General features: G+C 51.2%; 1 protein-coding gene across 1 annotated transcript; it reads right to left on the bottom strand.

Moving 5' to 3' along the window:
• Positions 1-363: 363 nt before the first annotated feature.
• Positions 364-13,974, bottom strand: MDH2 (malate dehydrogenase 2). The gene is made up of 9 exons (XM_032606669.1): positions 13,793-13,974; positions 10,048-10,216; positions 8,434-8,517; positions 7,818-7,927; positions 6,341-6,466; positions 3,437-3,514; positions 2,503-2,602; positions 2,009-2,160; positions 364-681 (listed from the first exon to the last, which is right to left on the bottom strand). The coding sequence occupies exons 1-9, from the start codon at positions 13,856-13,858 to the stop codon at positions 550-552; spliced, it is 1,017 nt and encodes a 338-aa protein (XP_032462560.1). The 5' UTR covers positions 13,859-13,974; the 3' UTR covers positions 364-549.
• Positions 13,975-23,715: the final 9,741 nt, after the last annotated feature.

Below are 23,715 nucleotides of genomic sequence, written 5' to 3'. Positions count from 1 at the left end.
CACAGGCTTGAAGCTACTGATGAGACCATGATGTTTCAGTCTTTTTTTTTTTTCTTTTTTTTAAACTGTACGCGGGCCACTTACTGTTGTGGCCTCTCCCGTTGCGGAGCACAGGCTCCGGACGCGCAGGCTCAGCGGCCATGGCTCACGGGCCCAGCCGCTCCGCGGCACGTGGGATCTTCCCAGACCGGGGCACGAACGCCTGCACCGGCAGGCGGACTCTCAACCACTGCGCCACCAGGGAAGCCCAAGTCTACTTTTTAAACACCTGATTCTAATTCGTGATGGAAGAGATGTCAGACACACACTCTGCAGTCAGCTCCAATGGGGCTCTGAAAGCACAGTATTTAATTGGAGACCTTGGAAAAGAAAATCAAAGCCTGCTTTTATTGATGCACCGACAGACTGACCCGAGATTTGGAAGGGGTAGTTCGCTAATACAATACTCATCATCAAAGCAAACTGAGAAGACCACGGTGTCTGAAGTGGCTTTGCAGCGACACGATGCCTTAATAAGTTATGGAGACGGCCTGCTTGCTAACCGCCTTCTCACTTCATGCTCTTTACAAACTCCTCTCCTTTCTTGATGGAGGCTTTCAGCTCAGGAATGGCCTCGGCAATCATCTTCTCTTCGAAAGGGGAGATTTTGCCAATGCCTAGATTCTTCTCGATGCCCTTTTTCTGAAGGAGAGAGGGGAGGTGGTAAGATTTTACAAGAAAGTTTCCATGAATGGGTTTGTTACAGAAAATCCCACTTGTAACTTCATCAGGCCTGCCTTGCCTGTCTAACCGGTGGCTCCTGGGCAGCCTGCTGAGGGAGCCGCACGCCCTGGGGACGGGGCAGGACGGGGCCGGACGGGTGTGAGCCGTGCCAGGAGCTCAGCTTCTGTCATTCAGCCCTGGGCTGGGAGCCGGGCTCTGGCACTCACTGTGTGTGCACCTGTCACGCACCCACCAAGTGTGTTTCCTTATCGACCCCACAGGAGGCTGTGAGGACACATGTGGGTTGCTTGGCACATAAAGAACTCAATAATTAGTAGCACCTGAGTTATTCTCCCTGACACGGAGCGTACTTTTGGGATCTAGTTTTTTTCCCAAGTTGGTAAAGGACTGAAGAAACACTTTCGTAGCCATCTGAATCCAACGTAATTAAGGAGATACACGTCGGACGTTAGGAAAACACCAGGCTGGCGTCCAGGCTGCCTCCTCGGAGCCTCCCTGACCAGGACTATCAGCCTTGGGGGCCTCTCCTACAGGCCCCACCATGCTGCACACACCTGCACTCAGCTGGCTCTGGAGCTATAACCACAGGTAGCTCTGGAGACCAGTGTCGGTCTCAGGGATTTTGGACACCAGGGTGTCTGTGGGAAGGGCTTCTTTCTGGGCACGAGAGGAAGGCGAGCACACATTTGCCTGATTCCAGCGGGTGCCCACGGCTAAGACGTGGAAACCTGCTCACTGAAGACTCGGTAGGAGTCAAGCAGACCAGAGAGCTGCCCCAAAACCAGCCTGGCTGAAGCCAGCAAGGTGACTAGAAGGGCCCCGTCCCAGTGCATTTCAAGGAGGAAAAGCAGTGAGACGAGGAGCAGGGCCCAGGAACGCCTGAGCTGGAAGGTCTAACACGTGTGCACGCCCCGGCAGGCCCTGAGGTCAGAATGAGAAGGAACCAGCACAGCCTGGTGCGGGGAAGCCTCTTCTGTGAGGGCTGTCCATGGGCCGCCTCGGGACACAGCGAGGGTCTCACTGGGAAACATACCCAGGTGGCCGCTGCTGACCGGCTGCTGGGGCCGTGAGATTCCCGTCAGCCCCCACAGACTGAGGTTTCTCCCCGCCACTGCTTCTGTGATGCTTCTACCCTCAAAAGTCCAAGCACAGGCCAGGCAGTGAGATGCAGTTACTGCACAAGGAAATCTGAACCATGAAGCAAACGCACGGAGTACAGCTGCTGAGTCTCAGCTACGGAAAATGCTCCTTCTTCCGGCCAAGACCTGGCCTCTGGGATACATACCCCCAGCAGCAATGGCGTGGAGAAGTACGGACAGTCCGTTTCTTGGGACTTAACGAAGGAACATTCGACAACTCCTTCCTTTCCGTTCATCGCATCCACGAGGGAGAAGACAAACCGGGCTCCAGCATACGCCATGGATAGGGTGGCGGAGCCTAGGAGGACAAAGGCAGGTCAGCCAAGCTAGCGCTGCGACCGTAAGACCCAGACGAGCTTCCCCGCCAGCTAAAACCCCATCTGCATAACCTCCAGCTTTCCAGTCTCATTAGGAATTTAGGTCAGCATCCCTTGAAGTGACAGACCCGCAGACGGCACGCAATTAGCTCTGCTGACCTCAAACACTACTCCACGCCCCACAGCGAGCTGTGCTGCCCTCTGACCGGGGGGCTGCTTATCGAGCAGATGGACGTGAGACTTAGAAAAGGACCCACTCCTTGCTGGGCCCTCATGAGTCTTCGGCTCTGCCTCTAAAAGCCTGGGGCCGCCTGAGCGCCTACCTGCTCCGGCCTTAGCCTTGACCACCTCCGTGCCGGCCTCCTGGATCCGCCCGATGAGGGTGGTCAGCTGGTCCTGGGGGAAGTCCACCTTGGGGGTGCACTGCAAGTGGAAGTCACAGGGCTCACGTGAGCAGGACCAGGCTCCGGTCACCTCCCAGCCCCACGCCTGGCGGGCCCCGGCATCGCTGCCACGTGGGAAATCAAGACCTTTTCCTTAAAGAAAAAGCCGACTTTGTTGGGAGGTGTAGTGAGTTCTCTACTCGTTAAAAAAAAAAAAAAAACTTTCTCTATTTTGGACTAATTTTAGACTTAGAGAAACGTTGTAAAAATAGCAGAAAGATTTTTCCTCACCCGGCTTACCCTGGTAACACTTTACATAACCACAGTGCAGTTATAAAGAACAGGAAATTAACTAAACCACAGACCTAACTAAACAGTCACCGACTGTTCCACTACCGTCCCTTCTGTTCAGGGTTCTGCCCAGGACCCACCAGCACCCAGGGATCTCGCCTTTGACTGCTTCCTCAGTCCTCCCCTGGCTTTCAGGACATCTGTCAAGGGTACTGAACGCTCGCTTTGTAGGATGTCCATCAACTTAGGTTTAAAAGGTGCTTCCTCAGTATTTTCTCCTGAGGTTATGAGGTGATTCATCTTATTCTCAGTGGTGTTTACCTTGTCTCTCCTCATTTTTAAACAAAGCAGCTTTGCCTGCCCTGACCTAATCGGGAAGGCAGTGATGTTTCCACCAGCAGTTTTCACTGTGTAGGAGCTGGCCCTTTGGAACACCTTCTGACCACACTCACTCCCGCAGCTGTGGACGCTTCAAAGTAACAACAGACGGTGAGATCCGTGTCAGCCTGATCCGAGGGCCCCAAAGTGAACCTCTGAACTGTGTTCGTGGTCTTGAGGCTTCCGGGCAGGGTGACACACGCACCTGAGAGACCAGGGGGATGATGGTCTTCCCAGCATGGCCGCCAATGACAGGAACGCTGACGCGAGCCGGGTCCAAACCCTGGTCACCGAAAGTGGAAAGCCTGATTAACTTTTAACAAGCACTTTGTGTGTAAAACACGTCATATGCACCTAAAGCACCAATACCGGAAAAATCCACAGAACTCGGAAACCAGGTAAGAGGCCGCCTGACTCCAGCTGTGCTCACATGTCCCACTAGGCGCCCCCTGCAGTTTCAACACATGCAGTGAGTAACTCGGTGTCTGGTGAGGTCACTCCGAGGCTTTCCCTTCACAATGCGCTGAAAACTGCCTTCGTGAAGGGTCCCAATTGGTTCCCATCAGTCCGACAGCTTCTTGGAATCAGAGGATGACAAATCCTCTTTCCCACACCTGATGTCATCCCCATGCCTTAGCTCAGACTTACGTGCCTACACTTTGTTACAGAGAACAAACACCTCGTATCAGAGCAAGACTCCAGAACACCCAGGGGTGAGAAGTCTGTCAACTCAAACAGTGATCGGAACAGAAAGAAGGAAACCAAGTTGAAAGGGGTCACAACGCCAAGGTTCATGAAGTGGGGCTTACTGGGACGGCTGATTCATTTGTTAAACCGGGGGCACGATGCCCCCAAGAATCTGCGAACCAGGTATTTCTTAACACAGTCAAAAAAAGAAGCTGGTGGGAGTAACGGGAGGGGGTGAGCAGTCCCCAAATGCTGCAGCTGCTAAAAAGAGACACCGTAAGTTAGGAACCAGCCTTGCCTAGGTCGGGGAGCCCAGCCACGAGGGTGGGCAGACCCAGCAGCACCGTTAACGGACACGCACGGCAGTGTCTACAGGCCAGGGCACCACGCCGGTCACCAGGGACACAGCCACGAACAGAAAGGGCCCCTGCTTTTGAGAAGCTCATTGTCCAAAATGAGACAGATACAAACAGACGCTCCAACGCGAAGGGTGAAGCCAGCCACAGGGTGGCTCTGGAAGGCACCTGAGAGAAGGCCTCCTGGGGCAGACCTAACTTCATCTGGGAAGGAGCAGGACTCCACCAAGGGAAGCGTATTCTAGGCAAAAGGAGCAGAGAGAACAAAGACCTGGGGGTTCACAGGGCAGGTACCATGAGCAGAGCATGAAGTGCAAAGGGCAAGCGCAGTGGAAGGCGGGGGTAGAGACGGCCGAGGGGGGAGCCAGAGGCTGCGAGGTTAAGGGCAGCCTTTCACCCTCCCCGCAATCCAGGAGCTTTTCAGAATGCCAGGCAGCCTGAGGCAAAGGGCGCACTCCTTAACTGGTGGATCCGGGGCGGAGACATGCTTCCCCCCCTCACGTGGCAAAGCTTCAAGGCCAAGCCTCCATGGTCTAACAGAACTCTCTGTGGGAACACAGCAGCCACGTGGGGCTCTGGAGCATCTCGAGTGTGGCTGGTGCAACAGAGGACCACAGTTTCTAATTTAATTCTTTTTTTTTTTTTTTTTTTTTTTGCGGTACGTGGATCTCTCACTGTCGTGGCCTCTCCCATTGCGGAGCACAGGCTCCAGAAGCACAGGCTCAGCGGCCATGGCTCACGGGCCTAGCCGCTCCGCGGCATGTGGGATCTTCCCGGACCGGGGCACGAACCCGTGTCCCCTGCATCGGCAGGCGGACTCTCAACCACTGTGCCACCAGGGAAGCCCTCTAATTTAATTCTAATTAATTCAAATAGCCACAGGTATCTACTGTTGCAGCCGGATTAGGGGCCCAGGGGAAACGCGTGCTTCCCCCTGGAGTTGGCAGCACCACGGGAGCCCTAAGAGAACGAGCACTGCTGCTTCCAGGAACCGGGGGCGTGTGCCTCGGGAAGCTGGAACCCCCGCCTCCCGGCCTGGGTGCGTTCAGACTCGGCTTCACCGAGACCCGCTCCGCAAAGCCTTTCCTGACTCAAAGTCAACCACAGTCTAAACACACGTGCACTGAAACGGTGATTCAGTTGTCTCTGGAATCTCTTTCTGCTTCACTCACAGAGCTCCCAGGCCCCGGGGCCACATCTCAGGGATCCGACCCCACTCGGAGAGCAGAGCCTGAGGAACACGCCAGAGCATGAATCGCAGCGGGGCACCGTACCGTCCACACCCCAGAGGAGAAGTGCTGGGCGCAGGGGAGGAAGAGGAAGGTCAACGGTCCTGCGTGCGCCCTTCTCACTAAGCTGTGTGTGCGACAATTATTCCCGACTTGGGAGGACCCCCTCTTCACAAGTTCACGAAAAATGGCCTGAAGCTCAGGAGGGACACTTATTTGGGCCAGAGGAAGTGGTTCTGCTGGGTCCATAACCCAACAGACTAGACAGCGAGCTGTGAAAGGTACCGAGGACTCCAGACCTGGCGCCGGTGCCAAACCCCCCTCGGGACAAGCCTGGCGGCTCAGGAAGAAGCAGGCAGCCAGCGGGAGCAGAAGTGAGGTAAGTCACTGCAGGCACCCAGGAAGGGAGTCAGAACACAGATCAGGGACAAGAGTTCTGACATGATTTCAGGGACTTTCCCAAGTTCTTCGTGTTTGCTGACTTTATCATTTGTCTAATGGTTAGCGGGTAAAACCTGTTAGGACCAGTTTTCAGAGCCGAGCCGATGAACGTGAAGAGCACAACCCAGTCTAGCCAGTGAGAAACCCAGGGAAAGCCGAACCCTTGCTACAGCAGGGAGAAGAGCGAGCTTGGCCGGTTCCAGCCCGCAGGGGCCTGCTGTCTGCGTTCCCCGCGCAAGCTGCTTCCCACCAAGGAGGCGAGCTATAAAGACACGTAAACCCTCCAGTTACATGTGGCCTGTAAGGGCCCCAGTGTCCTCCAGGCCCGTAAATGAGCCAAGCATAGCCAGAGAGGTTCCAAAAGGGAACCTGAAAGATGCCCGATGCAGCTCTTACCTTCAGTTCTGCAACAAAAGCGTTGGCTCGGACAATGTCCAGGGTTGTCACCCCAAATATTTTATTGGGGTTGTATACTCCGTGTTTCTTGAAAACTTCTGCTGTGATTGGGATGGTGGAGTTAACCTAGTAAATCCAAGAGAGAGGGGCAGAATTTGCCTGTGTTCTGAGAGCAGAGCCTCGCGACAGGAGGAAAAATCTTCTCGTCAGACCGTGAACAAGCTCTAAGCTGTCACAGTAAATTGCCCTGATAAGCGACCCTCACGATGGAAGGCCCCTACTCTAAAAGACTGCTGCTTCTCCCTGCCACGAGAAAGAAGAAACCATTCACTGGGGGAGGCACTCTTCTCCTTGGCGGCCTCCGAGCCCAAAGTTCAAACATGCACGTGACCCTTCAACTATCAACTTAAAAATGTGATGAAGGCTCCACAAGGCACCTTCTGCTCCAGCTGGGACTTAGCCCAAATGGCCATTTAAAAAAAAAAAAAAAAGACAGCCTAGCAAGAAGCTACAAGCTACAAGCTCAGTCCCAGCTCTGTCACTCTGTGTCGTAACCCCGGCCAAGTTACCTCAACTCCTTAGAACTCAGTTTCTTAAAACGGGAGACAACTACCTCATGAGGTGGTTGTGAAGATTTAAGTGATTTAATACATGCCAAGGGTTTAACACATTACCTGGTACATAGAAAGAATAAAAACAAGACAAAACCAGCGAGATTTATATTAGGCACCGGTTAATCTGCCCCCCAAGATCTTCTGACCAGTTGCCCCCGAGGAAAGGTGAGCTGGTTGGAAAGGGCAGGATCCTCTTCTCAGAGGCCACGGGCACAAGCTCTGCGTGTTTATCAGCGGCCACGTTCCTGAGTCCACATCAGTGTCCCTGCACTTTCACCCAGATCCTTCTTGTACTCGCGAGACCAGACCAACCAGCAGGGAGGAACAGAAGGGCTGCTGTCAAATGCAACCTGAGGTCCTGCTAGGGCGGGCGTGGGAGCCACAGCCGACTTCTCAGGAGGGACACAGCACCCGGAGTTTCTGAACTGAAGAACTAGCTTCCTGCAAAAAGCAGCAAGCAGGGCCTGGGGGGCTGCGTACGGGACCATGTGTGAGTGTGAGGAGGGAGGAGGCGCCAGGAAGCAGGAACTGCAAACCCCAAGTAGAACACAGGAAAAGGAGTTAACAGGCTACCACAGTCACGGCTGAAGCAGCCTCAGGAATGGGCTTATTTTCCAGGTGGAAAAACTAAGATACCGAGAGGGGAAGTGATCTGCTCAAAGGCACACAGTCGATGGGAAAACCAGGTTAAAATTCACTTGGTCTATGCCAGAAGGAATCCTTAGGAAATAAATTTAAGGGCCTTTTTCAGCTCACCCACTTTATCCATTTCAGCACACGAACCCGATTATTCCCCCGCTAAGCACAGAAGCACACTTTTGCTAACTGTGGACTTTCATGCGGCATCAGCGGCCGGCACTCACCGGATTTGCAATGATGCAGATCATGGCCTCGGGGCAGTGCTGGGCACAGGCAGCAGTCAGGGTGGCCACAATCGTGGCGTTGGTGTTGAACAGGTCATCCCGGGTCATGCCTGAGAACAATCCAATTCGAGGTGTTCATAAAGCACAAGACAAATTTCCAAACATGTACCACGTTGTGTGTGTTTGTTGTTATGGGAAATTCAAACATGAGTGAGACCGGGTCCCTGTTTCAAGTAAATCCATCTTGTAGGGAAAACGGCCCAGTGTGATAAGTGCCAAGACAGAGGTCTGTGAGGGTGGAGCGTGGGGAGGGGAATGAGGGGGGTTATACCCGAGGAGGATCACCGAGGATCACCAAGGACCAGTACAGCTTCCAAGGTGGAGGCAGGTGGAGGAAAGGGCCTTGCATGCAAAAAAAAAAAAGTGCACACAGAACACAATGAGACTGGGCGAGGGGACCCAGGGACAGGTGGAGGGCTTCATCTGTACCCCACAGGCATTGGGGAGACTTTGGAATTTTTTCTGCAGCAGAGATCTGACCAGATCCATTCTTCATGGAAAACCACATCCTCAGCTGACTTGTGGGGAGATGCTAGGCAAGGAGTTCAACACACACCTGGTTTTCTTGGGACTCCCGCTGGAATCACCACCACGTCGCAGCCCTTCAGGCAGTCTGGCAGCTGCTCAGGTCCGAGGTAACCTGGAAAAAACACCCACGTGAGCAATTTCACCACTTCCGGCTTGGAGAGGCCAGCACGTCTGTGGGGACAGAGCCCGGGTAGGATGGGCCCACCTGAGTCCAAGGCCGGCCACAGGCCTCAAGACAGGCTGGAAGGACCGCCCACGAAGGGGTTCCTCTTCTGGAGAACTACCACTGTGGGCCTGATGACACCGGCTGGCAGGACAGTCTCTTTCACTCCACTTTCCTCCAGCCTCACTGGCCCAGTCCCGATTCGGAACACAGTAACCATCCAGGTTCCCACAGAATCAGCCAAGTCGGCTGCTTTTCCTTATCCAACCCAACTCGCCAGCACTTCTAAGTCCTTCTCGGCTCCCAGTAAGAGCTGCTTATGCCACGTCACGGTCATCCTAACAAAAGCTCTGTCTCGGAGTCAGATCAGAAAGCGTGGTGGAGGCCAGGAGAGAAAAACCCCGTGCTGAGAAGCAGGGATGAAATATTAGCATCCATTCTGTTTACTCCTATCATCCGAGGAATAAAAGGTCCACGTTCAAAGATCTCGGGGAAATCGGCCAAAATCTGCTTTGATTTGACTTCTCCCTTATTGTGGGAGCTTTTGGAAACGCAAATGTACAGCCCAAAAGAAAATGAGCGAACTAATTCAGAGGGACCACGGAAGGCACACGAACAAATGATTTGACAGTCACTCAATCTCCTGTGCTGTCTACACGAGATGAAGATACATGCAAACACCATCCAACAGTCTCACACTGACAGCAGAGACGGAAAGCAGTACAAGTTTTCTGCACAGCAATCTGACACTTTATAGTAAAAGCTTTAAAGTAGTCATACCTACTCATTCTACTTTTAGGATTCTTTTTTTTTTAAGGATTCTAAGAAACAAGATGTAAAGATAAAGATGTTTACACAGCCTAGCTATTTACAGTAGAGCAAAACAGGAAACGGCCCAATGGACAACACTGTGGGTATAAAAATAAATAAGTGATAAATTATAGTACACCTTTAAAAATGATTTTACCAAGAATTTGGTGACATGGAAAAATGCTGCTATAATGTGAAGGTAAGATAAGCAGGATATATATAATTATATGTAATTATGAGTGACTTCTTGGATGACATAGCTAGATGTCCCTTGGATTTTCCTAAGGTGGCCATGCTCTGAAGAAGCTGGCAGAGGAAACCCTGGGGTGGAGGGACGGCCCAAGGTGGGGCGCAGGTGGCAGCATTTCTCACTGCCCCCACGCCCCTGCACGAGGCTGCCTCTTCCCCATCCTCATATTACTTGTTAAATTATAAAAAATTAAAAATGGGAAGGTGAGACCACCGTTGTTATTCTCAAAGACACTGTTTAAATTTTTGTAGACTCAAGTCAAGAAAGGTGCAATAATTTATAAAATTTAATTCTAAAATGAACATGGAAACCCCAAGTCTCTGAACACCTAGTTTCACCTAAGAATCTCACTCTAAACCTGAATCCTGGCCGACGGGGGAGGAGAGATGTAAGTTCTCCAGGGTCGGCGTGCTCAATACCTTTTACTGTCGCTCTGGTCTCTATGTGGCTCAGATCGGCGGCCACTCCGGGTGTATGAGCAATATCGTAGAGGGTCAGGCGGCTCACCAAGGGGCTGTTCTTCAGGAGAAGTGCAAGCGGCTGCCCGATTCCTCCGGAAGCCCCCAGCACGGCTACTTTAGCATTGTTCTAGAAAGAGGCACAGAGAGAGGACTGTGAAGATGGAGTCAGCACTAAAAGGATCCACAGGGTAATGAACTGCAGAGTACCGCACTGGGTCTTTTTAATGTGCAGTTTTATTATTTTTAAAATAAATTTATTTATCTTGGGCTGAATTGGGTCTTTGTTGCTGCACACAGGGCTTTCTCTAGTTGCGGTGAGCGGGGGCTACTCCTTGTTGCGGTGTGCGGGCTTCTCATTGCGGTGGCTTCTCGTTGCGGAGCACGGGCTCTAGGCGCGCAAGCTTCAGTAGTTGTGGCTCGTGGGCTCAGTAGTTGTGGCTCACGGGCTCTAGAATGCAGGCTCAGTAGCTGTGGTGCACAGGCTTAGTCGCTCCGCGGCACGTGGGACCTTCCTGAACCAGGGCTCGAACCTGTGTCCCCTGCATTGGCAGGCGGATTCTTAACCACTGCGAGTGAGGCTGTTTCTAACCTAAACTCGCAAATGAGAAGGGGAGCCTATCCCGGGCAAGCAGGCAGGGAGCTGCCAGGGAAGAAGACAAACCGAGAGAAGAGCAGCCACAAGAACGCAAAGCATGGCGTGTGGTCCGCTAGGGCAGCCGTGTACTCTGGGTCTTTACATTATCACTGCACACTGTGTTCCACAGCAATGGACGCTAGAAATAACGGGCTTCCGTTATCAAAAACAAAAATCAAACCAAACAAACCAAAACTCAAGCCGAACCCAAAACCACCACAAAGTGTAATCTGCTCGAGGAAACTAAAACTCTAAAAAGCATATATTACATCTAAGATTGGAATTCAGGTTTCATTTGTTTGTTTTTAAGTTGGTGCTTTAAAGGTGGACCCTTGACTTCATAGAAAACTAGCTGGACCAACCCAGAACCTGAGGTCTGGCAATCTCACCCATCTCCAGACCTTCAATTATCACTCCCACATCCTGTCCCCAATCCTAAGGACTCCCAAATTCCAACTCCACATTCCCAGTTCTGTTAGGCATACCCACTGGTCCCACAAACCCAACTGTGTAAATAAATCTGTCCTTACTATCTCTCCCATCCCTGTTCCCAAATGGCATCTGTGTTCACCCAAATTCAAGACTCTAGAGCTATCTTCTGCTTCTTCCCTTACTGGAGACACCCAGTTAGGACACGAAAGGACTTGGCATCTCAAGCATCTTCCCGATCTGCCCCCGATTTCCATCCTGATTCCATTATCTAACTTAGGTCCTCAGCTCCATCTCTAAACCACCCTTCCAAAAATTCAAAGTTTTACTCATTTCCTTGGGTAAAAAATCTTCTCAAGTTCCTCACGCCCAGATTACTCAGCCTGGCTCCCAAGGCTGACCAGGGCTCCAATGTGGGGAGCATAAGACAGTTCCCTTGGTGTGCAGGATGTCAGTGTCAAGGCTGTGTCTTTATTTTCACCAATCAGATGAAGAATTAAACTCTACCAAGAAACAGACTGACCTGGTGCTCTCAGTTAGGGTCCTTAAGTGAATCAGTCCCACGTGACACAGAAGATGAACCCAAAACAGGGAGAGGAAAGAGGGGATTGCTCTCAGTGTGACGAGGTGATGTTATTGTTTGTATATTATAAGGTTTCATCAACTTAGTTAATATTTATAAAAACATAACTTGTAAGTGGTGATATCTTTACAGTGAGATGCGAATCTTTGGTACTGCAGGTTAGCTCATGATCTCTTTGTAAACAAGCTGTTTCCAAACTCCATATCTTTTTTTCAAACTCCATATCTTTTTCCACGTTGAGGAGTGGTTGTCAACAGCACACTGTTTAGCAACGGGGCTTTGAAAATGGATGGAGAGTAACACTTCCTTCACTTATAAGTTTGCTTTTTATAATCTGTTATGGTTTTTAAATTTCTGTGTTTTGTGTCATACATATTAGTACATACGGAAAGACATAAGTACACTGAGGTTGAAGTCTCCCTAGGCCAATGTACCATCTGGCTCAAGCTCATCTTTCTGACTTATACACTTATATACTTCAACAACTCCACCTTTATGTCCAATAGGCATTTTAAACTCAACACATCCAAATCTGAGCTCCTGATACCCACCCCCCTACAATCACTCTCTTCTAGCAGTATTTCCCACCTCAGCAAATCTCAACTCCAAAACCCAAAGCCTTGGTTTTCTCCATGTTCCTCTTTCTCTCCATACATCTCATGAAATCGTTATCAGCAAATCCCACTGTCTTACCTGCAGTTAATCTCCCTTCCCCCACTCCTCAGCATCAATCTTCATCACCTCCACCTGTCCTACGTTTGTTTACTCACTGTTGGCTTAAGTGCCACTTCTCACTCATCCTGGTATCACCTGCAGCACCCAGCACAGTTCTGGGCAACACTGATACTCAAATGTACTCATTCGTATATTTATTTTTCGAATGAACTGAATGCACAGGAAACTGATCTGAAGAACAAAAGCTAAGTAAGAAATGTGGAACCTCATTTAATAATCACCTCCCTTTTGGGGTGTGGTACTTCAAGAGGCAATGTGGGCAACTCCTGGATTCTAACTTTGGTTGTATTAGAATCACTTGGGGAACTTGGTAAAAAACACGGAGGCCCAGGTCCTACCTCCTTCGATGAGCCTCGGCCTCTGATCTTTACGAGCTTTCAGGTGATTCTGACACAATAGAGTTTGAGAATCGCTGCCCTAGAAGACGACGGCTAAAAATAGCTTAGGCTTAAGTAGTCTCAGGCCAAGCCGTGCAGTTAACAACAGCCGGGGCCAGTCCGCCCACCGCAGGAAGGAGCCTTCAAAAGGTCCTCAAGAGGAAGCAGAGTCTTCAGGTTCTTAGAGGAAAGGCTTGATGATCCAAAAAAGTCACTGACAGTGGTCAGGAGAGCTGAATTTTAATCCTCTGGCCAAAACACTGTGTAACCTTGGACCAATGCTCTGCCCTCGGTATCTCTGCCTGCCTGCACTATGGAGTTAAAAATTACAGTGTAGGGGCTTCCCTTGTGGCGCAGTGGTTGAGAGTCCGCCTGCCGATGCAGGGGATGCGGGTTCGTGCCCCGGTCCGGGAAGACCCCCACATGCCGCGGAGCGGCTGGGCCCGTGAGCCATGGCCGCTGAGCCTGCGCGTCCGGAGCCTGTGCTCCGCAACGGGAGACGCCACAACAGTGAGAGGCCTGCGTACCGCAAACAAACTAAAAAATTACACAGTGCTTGTACGGACGCGGCAAGAACGAGGTTAGTCTCTCAAAATACTATGGAAAATAAGTTACTTTCGGCTCTAGAGCCCTGGCTTCTCCACCTTGAAGGAGCACAGGTCAAGAGTAGACCCTCTGGGGGGCTCGGGGGCGAACTGGGAGACTCGGAGAAGCGCCCCGGTCCTGGATCCAGCTGGACTACTTCCCCACCCCCGACTCCTGGGCTTTCTCCCCCGCACCTCCTGCCCGGTATCAGGGCCGGCCCAGGACGCCACAGCCGAGGACCAGCACCAGGTGGCCCTGCGGTCCAGGCTGGCCCGGGGGTCAAGGCTGCTCGCGAGCCAGGAGCACACGTGGCCTAGGTCGGGGAGCCTCCACCTGCAGGCAGCCCCTCGCAGGACCTACCTGGGCCGAGGTGCTGAAGCTGCGGCGGAGAGCGGCGCTGGCAGGCCGGGCGAGGGCGGAGAGCATGGCTGAGACGGGCGCGGCGCGGACTGGTCGGCGAAGGAGCTGGCAGTAAGACAGTGACTCCAACGACCTCCACGCTGCACCGGGCCTCCCGGCTCTGCTCCACCTGGCCTCGCGAGAGTGGCCTGGCTTCCGGCACCCCACCTTCTAGATCTCGCGGTATTTCGGCCACATCCGGACTGTCGCGGAGGCCGGCGGAGGGCCGCTCTCCGTACGCAGTCCTGGGGTGGGTCGTTGTGCGGTCGGGCGCCGTGCAGCCTGTCGGGGAGACGCGGTCGGAGTGGGAGGGAGAGTCAGCACCCGAGAGGTGGAAGAAGACAGGCTTTAGGCTGGAAGAGCCCTAGAGGAGCGATTTTGCAGGTGGGGGCCCCAGACAGAGGCTCTGATAGGGAGACCGGCTGAGGTCGCGCCGCAGGACCGAAAGAATGGGTGCGGCCCGAGCCCCCCGAGCTCAGCCCAACCCACCCCTCCTGTCCCTGGAGGCGGGAGGGGCTCCGAACTTTGCAAAGCTCTGGAAAGGAAAGGGGGGAGGGGAGGTTGAGAGTCCGCGGTTGGGGTGGAGGATGAAGGCTTCTCTAATCAGCCCCTCCCGTGCACCCCTCCCCCCCCCGGTCGCACACACCCCGTCCACCCGCCGGTGTCGTCGTCCCTCTTGGTGCCCAGGATCTTCTAGTAGAGTTTACAAAGCTTTAGAGACACCCCTACCAAGAATGGCCGACCCTGAGCACTGACGTGGCGCGAGACACTGTTCTACGAGTTTACAGGAAAGCAGTCTCGCGTTACAGATGAGGAAACAGGTATACAGGTGATAACCTGCGAAGTCACTCAGTCCCTGCCCCTCCGGTCTGCCCAGCCGTGCTGTGAACCCGGCCACACTGTTTCTGCTTTAGGGACCAAGAAACCATGGCTGAGCTCAGTTAAGTGGATTCGTTCAGAGTCTACCAGAAAGAAAGTAAAGATACGGTTTCTCCTCACAAGCGTATTTAAGTTGATCAGTATCCTTATAAGCTTCATTTGCCCCACTGCTGTTTTCTGGGCATACAGAGAATTCCTTGCCCACAAAAAGTTCAGGGTCAAGTGGGACAGGTAGGTGTGTTGCAGGTTGTTAACCTTAGAGGAGTGTACAAACCCAGTGGGGGGGACCAGTGACCGCTTCCCTGGGAACAGTGGTCAGGGAACCAGCGGTGAAAAGAACAGTTAGCACAGGTGCTGAAGAACCTATCCGTAGGAGGGAGTGCATGGTGCCTGACTTACTCTTTCCTCCCTCCTTTCCACTTGTTAATTGAGCTACTAAGATGTGCCAGTCCAATCTTGGAGCTGGGTGTTTAACTATGAACAAGATCCAGACATTTTCTGCCTTCCGGGAGCTCAGAGTCTAGTGGGGAGACAGGTAAACTGCAAGCAGCATGGTATGGCTAACACCAGGAGAATTACGAGGGGCTGTGGGAACACAAAGGAGGTCCATCTACCCCAGATTTGGGGTGGAGGTGGGGGCCACGTGAGAGAGGACTTTGGAGGATGAAACATCTAAGCTGAGATGTAAAGGAAGAGCAGGAGTTTCTCAGTGGGACCATTCACCTCCACAGGAGGGAGAGATCCTTGCCTGGGCTTTGGACCTCTCGAAGCGGGGGCACCAGGAGCTGGGCGTTTAACAATGGGAAGTGTCCAGATGAGAAAGAAAGGGAAAAGAGCCCAAAGAAAAACCTGGAGGAAGGGACAGTGAACAGATAATTTCGGTTGGAGAGGAGACATGAGGACAAACAGTGTTCTTTATCTTATCACTGACTGTGTTCTCTCTAATTGTTTACCCCTCTATCTTACCACTAGAACTAAAAGCATCTTACAGTCAGGTTCTTTCATCTCTTTATTGTCCAGCATCTGACCAGGCTGAGAGTGGGTTTCTGAATTTTGGGAGAGTTGAGTGGTTTTAGATACAAGGCTGGAAAACCCAGACTGTGCAGGACTTAACCGAATGTTAGCTGAGAAGTTTGTATTTTATTCCTCGGGAAGCAGGTGTTTATCAAAGGCTTTTGTGATGCCACCAGAACTGTGTTTGAGGAAGATTAGACTGACTTTGGCGTGTTAAAAGTTCCAAGGGAAAAATGTGCAGGGCAGGGAGATTGTTCAGGAGGCTATCTAATGAGATGATAAATATCTGAGTTACTGTGATGGTTTTAGAAATGGTGAAGTGGGGCCAAATGAGGGAGGGGGAAGAATTGATAAGCGTTTGTGCCCATCTGGGTTTAAGAAACAAATGGAAGTGATGTGGGAAACCAGCCTGAGAGAACTGTATATGTACAGAAATGGAATTCAGGGTGTGTGTGGAAGGAGAGCTGGCTGGAGAAAAAGTAAAGAGTTCTGTTTTAGATGGGCTACATTGGAAGTGATGGTGAGTTTTCCATATAGAAATATCAGTGGACACTTGGGGAATTACTCCAAGGGGAAACATGGGATTGAAACCCCTGAGAGAGGCCAGGGCTGAAGTCATTCCTATAGAGGGGAGAGCTGAGGCCAGGGGAGAGAAACTAGAGTCACATTCTTGTGTGCTCACTCCCACATCTGGGGCTGGAACTCCTCCCCACCCCCCTGGCAAGTCAGTCAGCCCCTGTCAGCATCTCCACGGCGGGGAGTCACTACCTCTACTCGGGCCATCCCAGCCACTTGACTGTTAGAAAAACGTCCTCACATTCAGCTCCTAGTTGCTTCCCTTTAAATCGCAAAATGGTTCATAACACTCTTAGCAGCTACCGTATCAAGCATTGACTTTGTACCAGGCACCATGCCCTGCTTTGCAAGTGTAACTGTTAACAGGGAACATGCACAGCCTCATTCAGGAAGCCTAGTGCAGTCAGAAAATGGCTGTATGTCTTCATCCCCATTCTTCCCCTAAACCTTTGCTTGCCCTTGGATTACATCAAGCCGCCAGGACAGACTTGTTGCAATAGCCTAAATGTCCTGTTCACGTTAATAGTCAAAACTCTGAACTTTAAGTCAGTGTTAAAGCTTCTCCCCTTCCCCTCTTGAGCTTGCTTCAGGCTCCCACCTTGGGAGTGGAGAGTGGTTGACTTCTCCATTTCTCCATCTTACTTCCTCACTACCCCTCATCCCTGAAGACTGAGGCTTCAGGCCCATCAGTGTTGGTGGAGGGGGTTGTGAGAATAAAGATAGGAAGGGTCCATTTGGCATTAGTAAGAATTCTCTCAGCTTGATGGGAGTTTGTGGCTGACACTTCCATGTGGTGCTTTTGTGGGTCTCTCTTACCTGCAGTTCCCTTGACCTGGGTGGTTACACCTCAGCCTTGCTGTTTCCAGTTGCTCCCTCAACCCCTGTTTTCTGGAATCCTCCAGTACCTGAGATTGGTCCATTGTCTGTCCAAGTGGCCCTCTTGGGCAAAGTCCCTTTAAGATTGCTTCTAGTTGGCCCTCTCTCCTGCCTGGCCCACATCTGGTCTACAAGAGACACATAGGTATCCTTCACCCCAACAAATTCTGGGGGTGTAGGCTGTTTCAAATGCAGCTGCTGCTCTTTGCTAACAGCTAACCAGCCTCCGATTTTTCCAGGCAGGGGCCCACCACCAGCCTCTATGCCTGCACAAGCTTCAGAGGGCACAGGCCAAGCTATTCTAGGGGTTTTCTTTCTGGTTTCGTGAACTGCTTCAAGAAAGCTGAGACTTGTGAATATTTGAAATCAGGGAGAAAGAGGCTATAATAGAGGTGAAGAGCTTTGAGATGCTAGAAGTCAAGAGAGAAAAGGATTAGGTGGGAAAAGATGAGGTCAGAGGACACTTATCCCTTTGATTTTGGGAAGAGACTTGAAGGGCACCTAGCGGGCAGTTGGTGAGGTAGGGCAGTTTGCATCCCGTGGCCTTAGCCTTCCCAGGCAAGACCTAGAAAATGAGAGAGGTTGCTGCATGGTGAGGAGGTTTGGTTAACAGTTGTAGCCATTGGGGAAATGCTGGGAAAATCAGGAACGGTGAGAAAGGATTCATTGGCAGCTCTGGGGGCCCAGCTGAAGGTCTGCAGTGTGTCCTTTCTGTGTGCCCAAGCTCATGTGGCTTCTCACAGCCCAGACCCCACACCAAGTTCACGGATGTCCGGGTGGGCCACACAGCCACACATTTGTATCCTTGAACACAAACACATGGTTCTATACGGGGGATTAAAAGCAATTATTGCCATATAGTTTACATACAGTACAGTATACAGATCTTCAGTGTGCAGTTGGATAGTTTTGACAGTTTGCAGTCTTGTAACCACCACCCAAAACAAGCTGTAGAAGCATTTTCATTATTCCAGAAAGTTCCCTTATGCCCCATTCCCCAGACAGCTACTTCCTGACTTCTATCACCATAGATTAATTTCACTAGTTCTTCATTGCATGTTTTTATACACAGTATAGAAATACATTGATGTGCTCCTTGCCACACCCCCACACAAGCAGCACACGTGCGCCTATACTGACCATTTTGTTCCTTACAATAGGCTGAGGCCACAGTCGAGCTGTCAGATTTTTGCTCTTAGGTGCACATATTCTATGCTAACCTACCTTCTCTTCAACCCTAAAATCGTACCTCAAAGTGCAGTGTTTCAAATCTTTCCTTTCAGATCCCTGGAGATAAAATGAAGAATTAGAAAGGTGGCAATCATCCCACCTGCATGAGAGTTTTCTTTATTTTCCTCTAGGGTCTCTAGAATATCGGCAAATGGGGACATAAAGTTTTAAAACAGAACTGTTTAGATATATAGCTTAACTTTCAGTTGTGGCCCAGCTGGAAGTCAAAGGGTGTGGCTTTCCAAGATACAGGCCAGCAGAGCAACTAGGAGACGGTGGACTGGTGACAGCAGAGGCAGCAAGAAACTGCTGGCAAGGAGCTCCCAAGAGCTGAGAGTCGCCGATGGTGGCAGATCTGAGTCGGGAGCAAAGCCTGCAATCCTCCAGGCCAGCCAGAGGTCAGGGAAGTGAGAACAAAGCTGAATCCAGAGGTTGGTCATGTCCAAGAACCCGTGTCAGGTGCAGAAGGTGGGGCGCTAGCCCAGTTGAGCAGAGGAGAAACAAGTGCTGGAGACAGAGTTGGAGGAGGTGAGACCAGACCTGGTGGCCACACAGCCTTTGTGTAGCAGTTCGCCAGCCGCTACCTTTGACATGTGAATTGCTGCATGGGTAGGCCTGTCACCCTCCAGGACCACTAGGGTACCTCTTGGGGGTGTAGTGGGCCTAGGTTTGGGGCGATGGGAATGAAGGTAAGATAGACAAGGGGCAGGGATGTGGTGGCTGAGTCTGGGCCTCTGGAGATACTGCTGCTCACTAGCCACAGGACCTGGAACTTCTCTGAGCTGAGAAATGGTTTCAGGACCACTTCTGCAGCCTCCACAGCTCTGGGGTGCTGCGGCCTGTGTCCTCTAGCTTTGTCAGGGTTCAGGCCACAAGGAAGGTGTCTGGTTGGGATTGAGGAAAGACTATACCAGATCCCTTAGGAGCCTGACCCTTAGGCAGCATCACTGGATCCCCCAGCTTACAAACTTGGCCAGCTCCTGCTCTGGTCTTTGGCCTGAGATTTCTCTGAATGGTGCTTTCTGTCTACTGGACATCCGGAGGCTCCTAGATGAAATTGAAAAGAGAGAGAAAGTAGGAGTAAAGCAGTTTGTTTCCTAAGCTCCTGCTCTGTGCTGGGCCCAGTTCTGGGCAATTTATGTTTGTTATTTCAACATAACATTCCTACAGCCTTTCCAGTGTGTATTATTGCCTCAGTTTACAGGTGAGAGCATTGATGCCTGCCACTGTATTTAAGCCTGGGCCATCCTGGCACAGCCTCAGTTTCCCACACAGAACCAGGGCATAGTGGGGTTGGCTGTGGACCCTGATTCATATCTGTGCAGTCCTCTGGTCCCTGCTCAGCCTGAGCCAGGAACCCAGGGTAAAGCTTACGGTCTGACTTCTCCAGGAGTGTTGAGTGATGCCTCTTTTCCACTAGAAGCAAATGCCCATCAGTTGTGTCCACCTGGACTGTCTGGGCCTGAGCACTAGACCAAGCTCTCAGGACCCTGGAATGCCTGTGAGAAGGATGGGGTCAGGCCCAGCCTCTGACAGTGACGCCATCAGTCAGAATGGAATTGGTCAGGCATAAGGAGGCAAGAAGGCCTGGATCTGGCCAGTTTCCCCTTAGTCTCAGGCTATGATGACCCCTAATGAAACATCCCTTCTCAAAGATAGACACGGTCTTTTACTGGAGCTGAGCTCTCCAGCCCAGCTGTGTCTGGACCGGCGAGAGAGCCCCACACAAGCCCCCTAGGTTGAAGTTCAGGCCAGGTCATTACAGGGAGGGTGAAGAACCTTCCTGCTGGTGGGTGTCTGGTGTGCAGAGATGAGGCCTGTGCTGGCACCCTGCTCTCCTGACGGTAGGTGGCTCCTCGCCACCCAAAAATCTGTGTGGATTTCCCAGATGGGTCAGTTCATAGGAATATTGGTATCCTCTCACCCTATGAAGCCAGATCCCCAGGAGGTGCTCCCTTTGACCTCCCTTCCCACCTGCCTGCCCCATCACCCTTGCAAGAGCTATTGCACTAAATGCCCTGAAAGTCTCTTAAGAGCTGTGCTGTGCTAAAAGAGCCCAAAGGGGGATGTCTTAAACTTGCCATCCTGGCTCCACTGTTTTGAATAGATCACCAGGAAATGAGACTTGGTAGAAATAATCATTACAAATGAAACTCACAGTGGCAGAAGCCATACTCGGTAAAATCCGATACAATAAGAATCTGATTAAAGAATCAGATATTTATTGTAAAATTCACAGGGAAATAAGACTGGATCTTGGGAGAAATAATTTTGGCTAAACAAAATTGAAAGTGAAAAAACTTGGAATTGGTTAACTGAAATATAGAAGATCAATTAAGGGATTAAATTGGCTTAGTGGAATTCATCTAAGAAAAATACTTTTTGCAAAACCTCATTGACATTTGTTTAATGGTTCTATATAAAAGCTCAACATCAGAATATTCTTAGGGCCCAAATGGTGGAGCCAAGAACATCTTCCACCTTTCAGAATTTGGAGTAGTGCTGAAAGGGCTGTTAGCTACATCCAGTCCTCCACCCACCTGGGCTAGTGGCCCTCCTCATCACGGCTCACAGGGATGCGTCTTCTCTCAGAAGTGTGCCGTTAGGTTCAGGACTGTACTTACCCTCCTGAAGTTTACCAGCAGGTGAGGCAGCTCTTTTTTTTAAATAAATTTATTTATTTATTTTTGGCTGCGTTGGGTCTTCGTTGCTGCACGTGGGCTTTTCTCTAGCTGCGGCGAGTGGGGGCTGATCTTTGCTGCGGTGTGCGGGCTTCTCATTGCAGTGGCTTCGCTTGTTGCAGAGCACGAGCTCTAGGCGCGTGGGCTTCAGTAGTTGTGGCACCCGGGCTCAGTAGTTGTGGCGCGTGGGCTTAGTTGCTCCGTGGCATGTGGGATCTTCCTGCACCAGGGCTCAAACCTGTATCCCCTGCATTGGCAGGCGGATTCTTAACCACTGTGCCACCAGGGAAGTCCCAGTGAGGCAGCTCTTGCTTGACAAGGGAGAGTGCCCCCTTTGGGAAGGAGATGTCTGAAGGAGTTGATTGCTGGGGCTGGACTGGGTTTTTACCTGAACGCCCAGAGACAATCCCTTGGCTAGTGAATAAAGAGATGGAGGTTGTAATGGGGAAAGCGGGTGGGAGTGTGAGGATGGGCTCTGAGCAATAGACCAGATAGGTTAGGAGCCAGCTTTTAGGTTGGCTTAGCAAAGTTGTGGGACTAGACACAAAACCCATCCTCTCTCCCCTATGCTCACCACCTCCAGAATGGCCTGAGATCAGGACTTTCAGAGGCAGAGGACCTGAGGGTATGAGTTGGGATGTCCTCAGGAAGGATCTTTATGTAGCATCTAGAAGTATGGCCTCAGGTCAGGATGGCCCCATTGGTGAAGGCAGGAATGGTGGCTAGTAATAATGTAGTCATTCAACACGTGCTTACTGAGCACTAGTCTGCATGAAAAATCCTGGGCACTGGGTGAGGACACAGCAGTGAACAAGAAGGTCAAGGTCCGTACCGTCAGAAGCCGTATATTCCACTGTGGGGAGACTGATGATAAAACAAGCAAACAAATGAGTGCAATAATGCAGGAGAAGACAAACTCGTAGTTTGCAAAGATCACCCTGACTGCCATGGGAAGATCAGACCGTAGGGAGAAAGCAAGAAGCCCAGTTGGGAAGTATTGCATCCTTAGGAGAGAGATGCTAGTACCTTGGTCTAGGATGCTAGCCCTGGACTCAGGTTTGGAACATATTTAGGTAGTAGAGCTAATAGATTGGATGTGAGAGACTGAGGGAAAGAGAGATTAGGGATGTGACCTTGAGTAACTAGGTGGCTAAATGGTGCTGTTTATTGAGACAGGGAAGACTAAAAGACATATTGGAGGTACGTGTAATTTAAACATTCTTTTTTGGCCATGTTTTATTTGAGATGTCCACCAGGTGTCCAAGTGGAGCCTGGAGCTCAGTGGAGAGGTCAAGTAGGGGCCATAGTTGGGGAGTTGTTATTATACAGGGGGTATTCAAGGGACTAGCTGAATCACCTAGACTCTAGGTCTTAGATGCTTGTTCTCAACTGACAGTGACTTTGCCCCTCTTCCAGGGGACATTTGGTGAAGTCTGGAAACATTTTTGGTTGTTATAATTGGAGGGTGGGGTTGCTACTGGCATCCACCCGGTGGAGGCTAGGGATCCTGCTGAACATTCTACAACGCACGGGTCGGCCCCACGACGAAGAATTACCTGGCCCCAAATGTCAGTGGTGCTGAGGTTGAGAAGCTCTGTCCCAGGGTGAGAGTAGATAGAGAAGAAAAGAGATGATTGTGCCAAAGGGCATTCTCATGGAGAGAGTTAGAGCAGGAACTGTCTGAGAGGTAGGAGGGAAGCCTGGAGAGTGGGGTGTCCTGGGAGTGGAGAGTGTTTGGGGAAGGAGGAGCGCTCAACTGGGTTACTGAGGCTCCATGTTTGAGCACAAAGAGAAATGACTAGTGGATTAGGCAAGAGGAGTATTTCTGATGACCTTGATAGGAGCAGTTTCTGTGGTTTGGGGTCAGAAGTTCCAGGGGAGAAGGTTGTACCAATAGCTAACAATTACTGAACACTTCCTCCCTGCTCAGAATGTCTTACATGTGTAATTTCATTATTCCACACACAACAAGTACTATTATCCTTGTTTTACCGAAATGGCAATACTATTTTTACCTCCATTTTACAGAGGTAGAAACTGAGGCACAGAGAGGCTAATTATTCCCCCAAGTCAGGCAGCCAGTAGTAGGTGGCACAGCAGGGGTTTGGACATAGAGTTTGGAGGTGAGGAAATAGAGGCACTGTTAACACCACCTTTTTTTTTTTTTTTTTTTTTTGGTACGCGGGCCTCTCACTGCTGCAGCCTCTCCCGTTGCGGAGCACAGGCTACGGACACGCAGGCTGAGCGGCCATGGCTCACGGGCCCAGCCGCTCTGCGGCATGTGGGATCTTCCCAGACCGGGGCACGAACCCGTGTCCCCTGCATCGGCAGGCGGACTCTCAACCACTGCGCCACCAGGGAAGCCCAACACCACCCTTTTGAGAAGTCTTGGCTGTAAAGGAGAACAGAGACTGGTACAGAGGATGTTTGCGTGCCACTAGGAATGACCTGTATGGAGGATGAAACTGATGATGCTGGAGGGGAGGCTGAGAGCTGAAGTCCTTGAGGAAGTGTGAAGGATCCAGGGCCCAAGTCAAGGGGTTAACCTTTCTGGGGAGCATTGTTCTGGTAATTCTGAAGTGGACCCTAACTGTTTTGAGCAGGATTACCCCTGGACTTGACTGGCCT

This window comes from Phocoena sinus, chromosome 15, assembly GCF_008692025.1.
Source record: "Phocoena sinus isolate mPhoSin1 chromosome 15, mPhoSin1.pri, whole genome shotgun sequence".
Taxonomy (NCBI): Eukaryota; Metazoa; Chordata; class Mammalia; order Artiodactyla; family Phocoenidae; genus Phocoena; species Phocoena sinus.
Note: the sequence above shows the minus strand (reverse complement) of the source record. Positions and strands in the feature narration are given on the sequence as shown.

Bases quoted from the DNA above. Each gene is read 5' to 3' on its own strand.
- MDH2 (XM_032606669.1), bottom strand. From the start codon at position 13,858: ATGCTCTCCGCCCTCGCCCGGCCTGCCAGCGCCGCTCTCCGCCGCAGC. The intron at 2,603-3,436 runs GTGCGTGTGTCA...TTCCACTTGCAG, and splicing joins TCATCCCCCTGGTCTCTCAG to TGCACCCCCAAGGTGGACTT. The intron at 682-2,008 runs GTATGTATCCCA...TCTCTCCTTCAG, and splicing joins CCACGCCATTGCTGCTGGGG to AAAAAGGGCATCGAGAAGAA.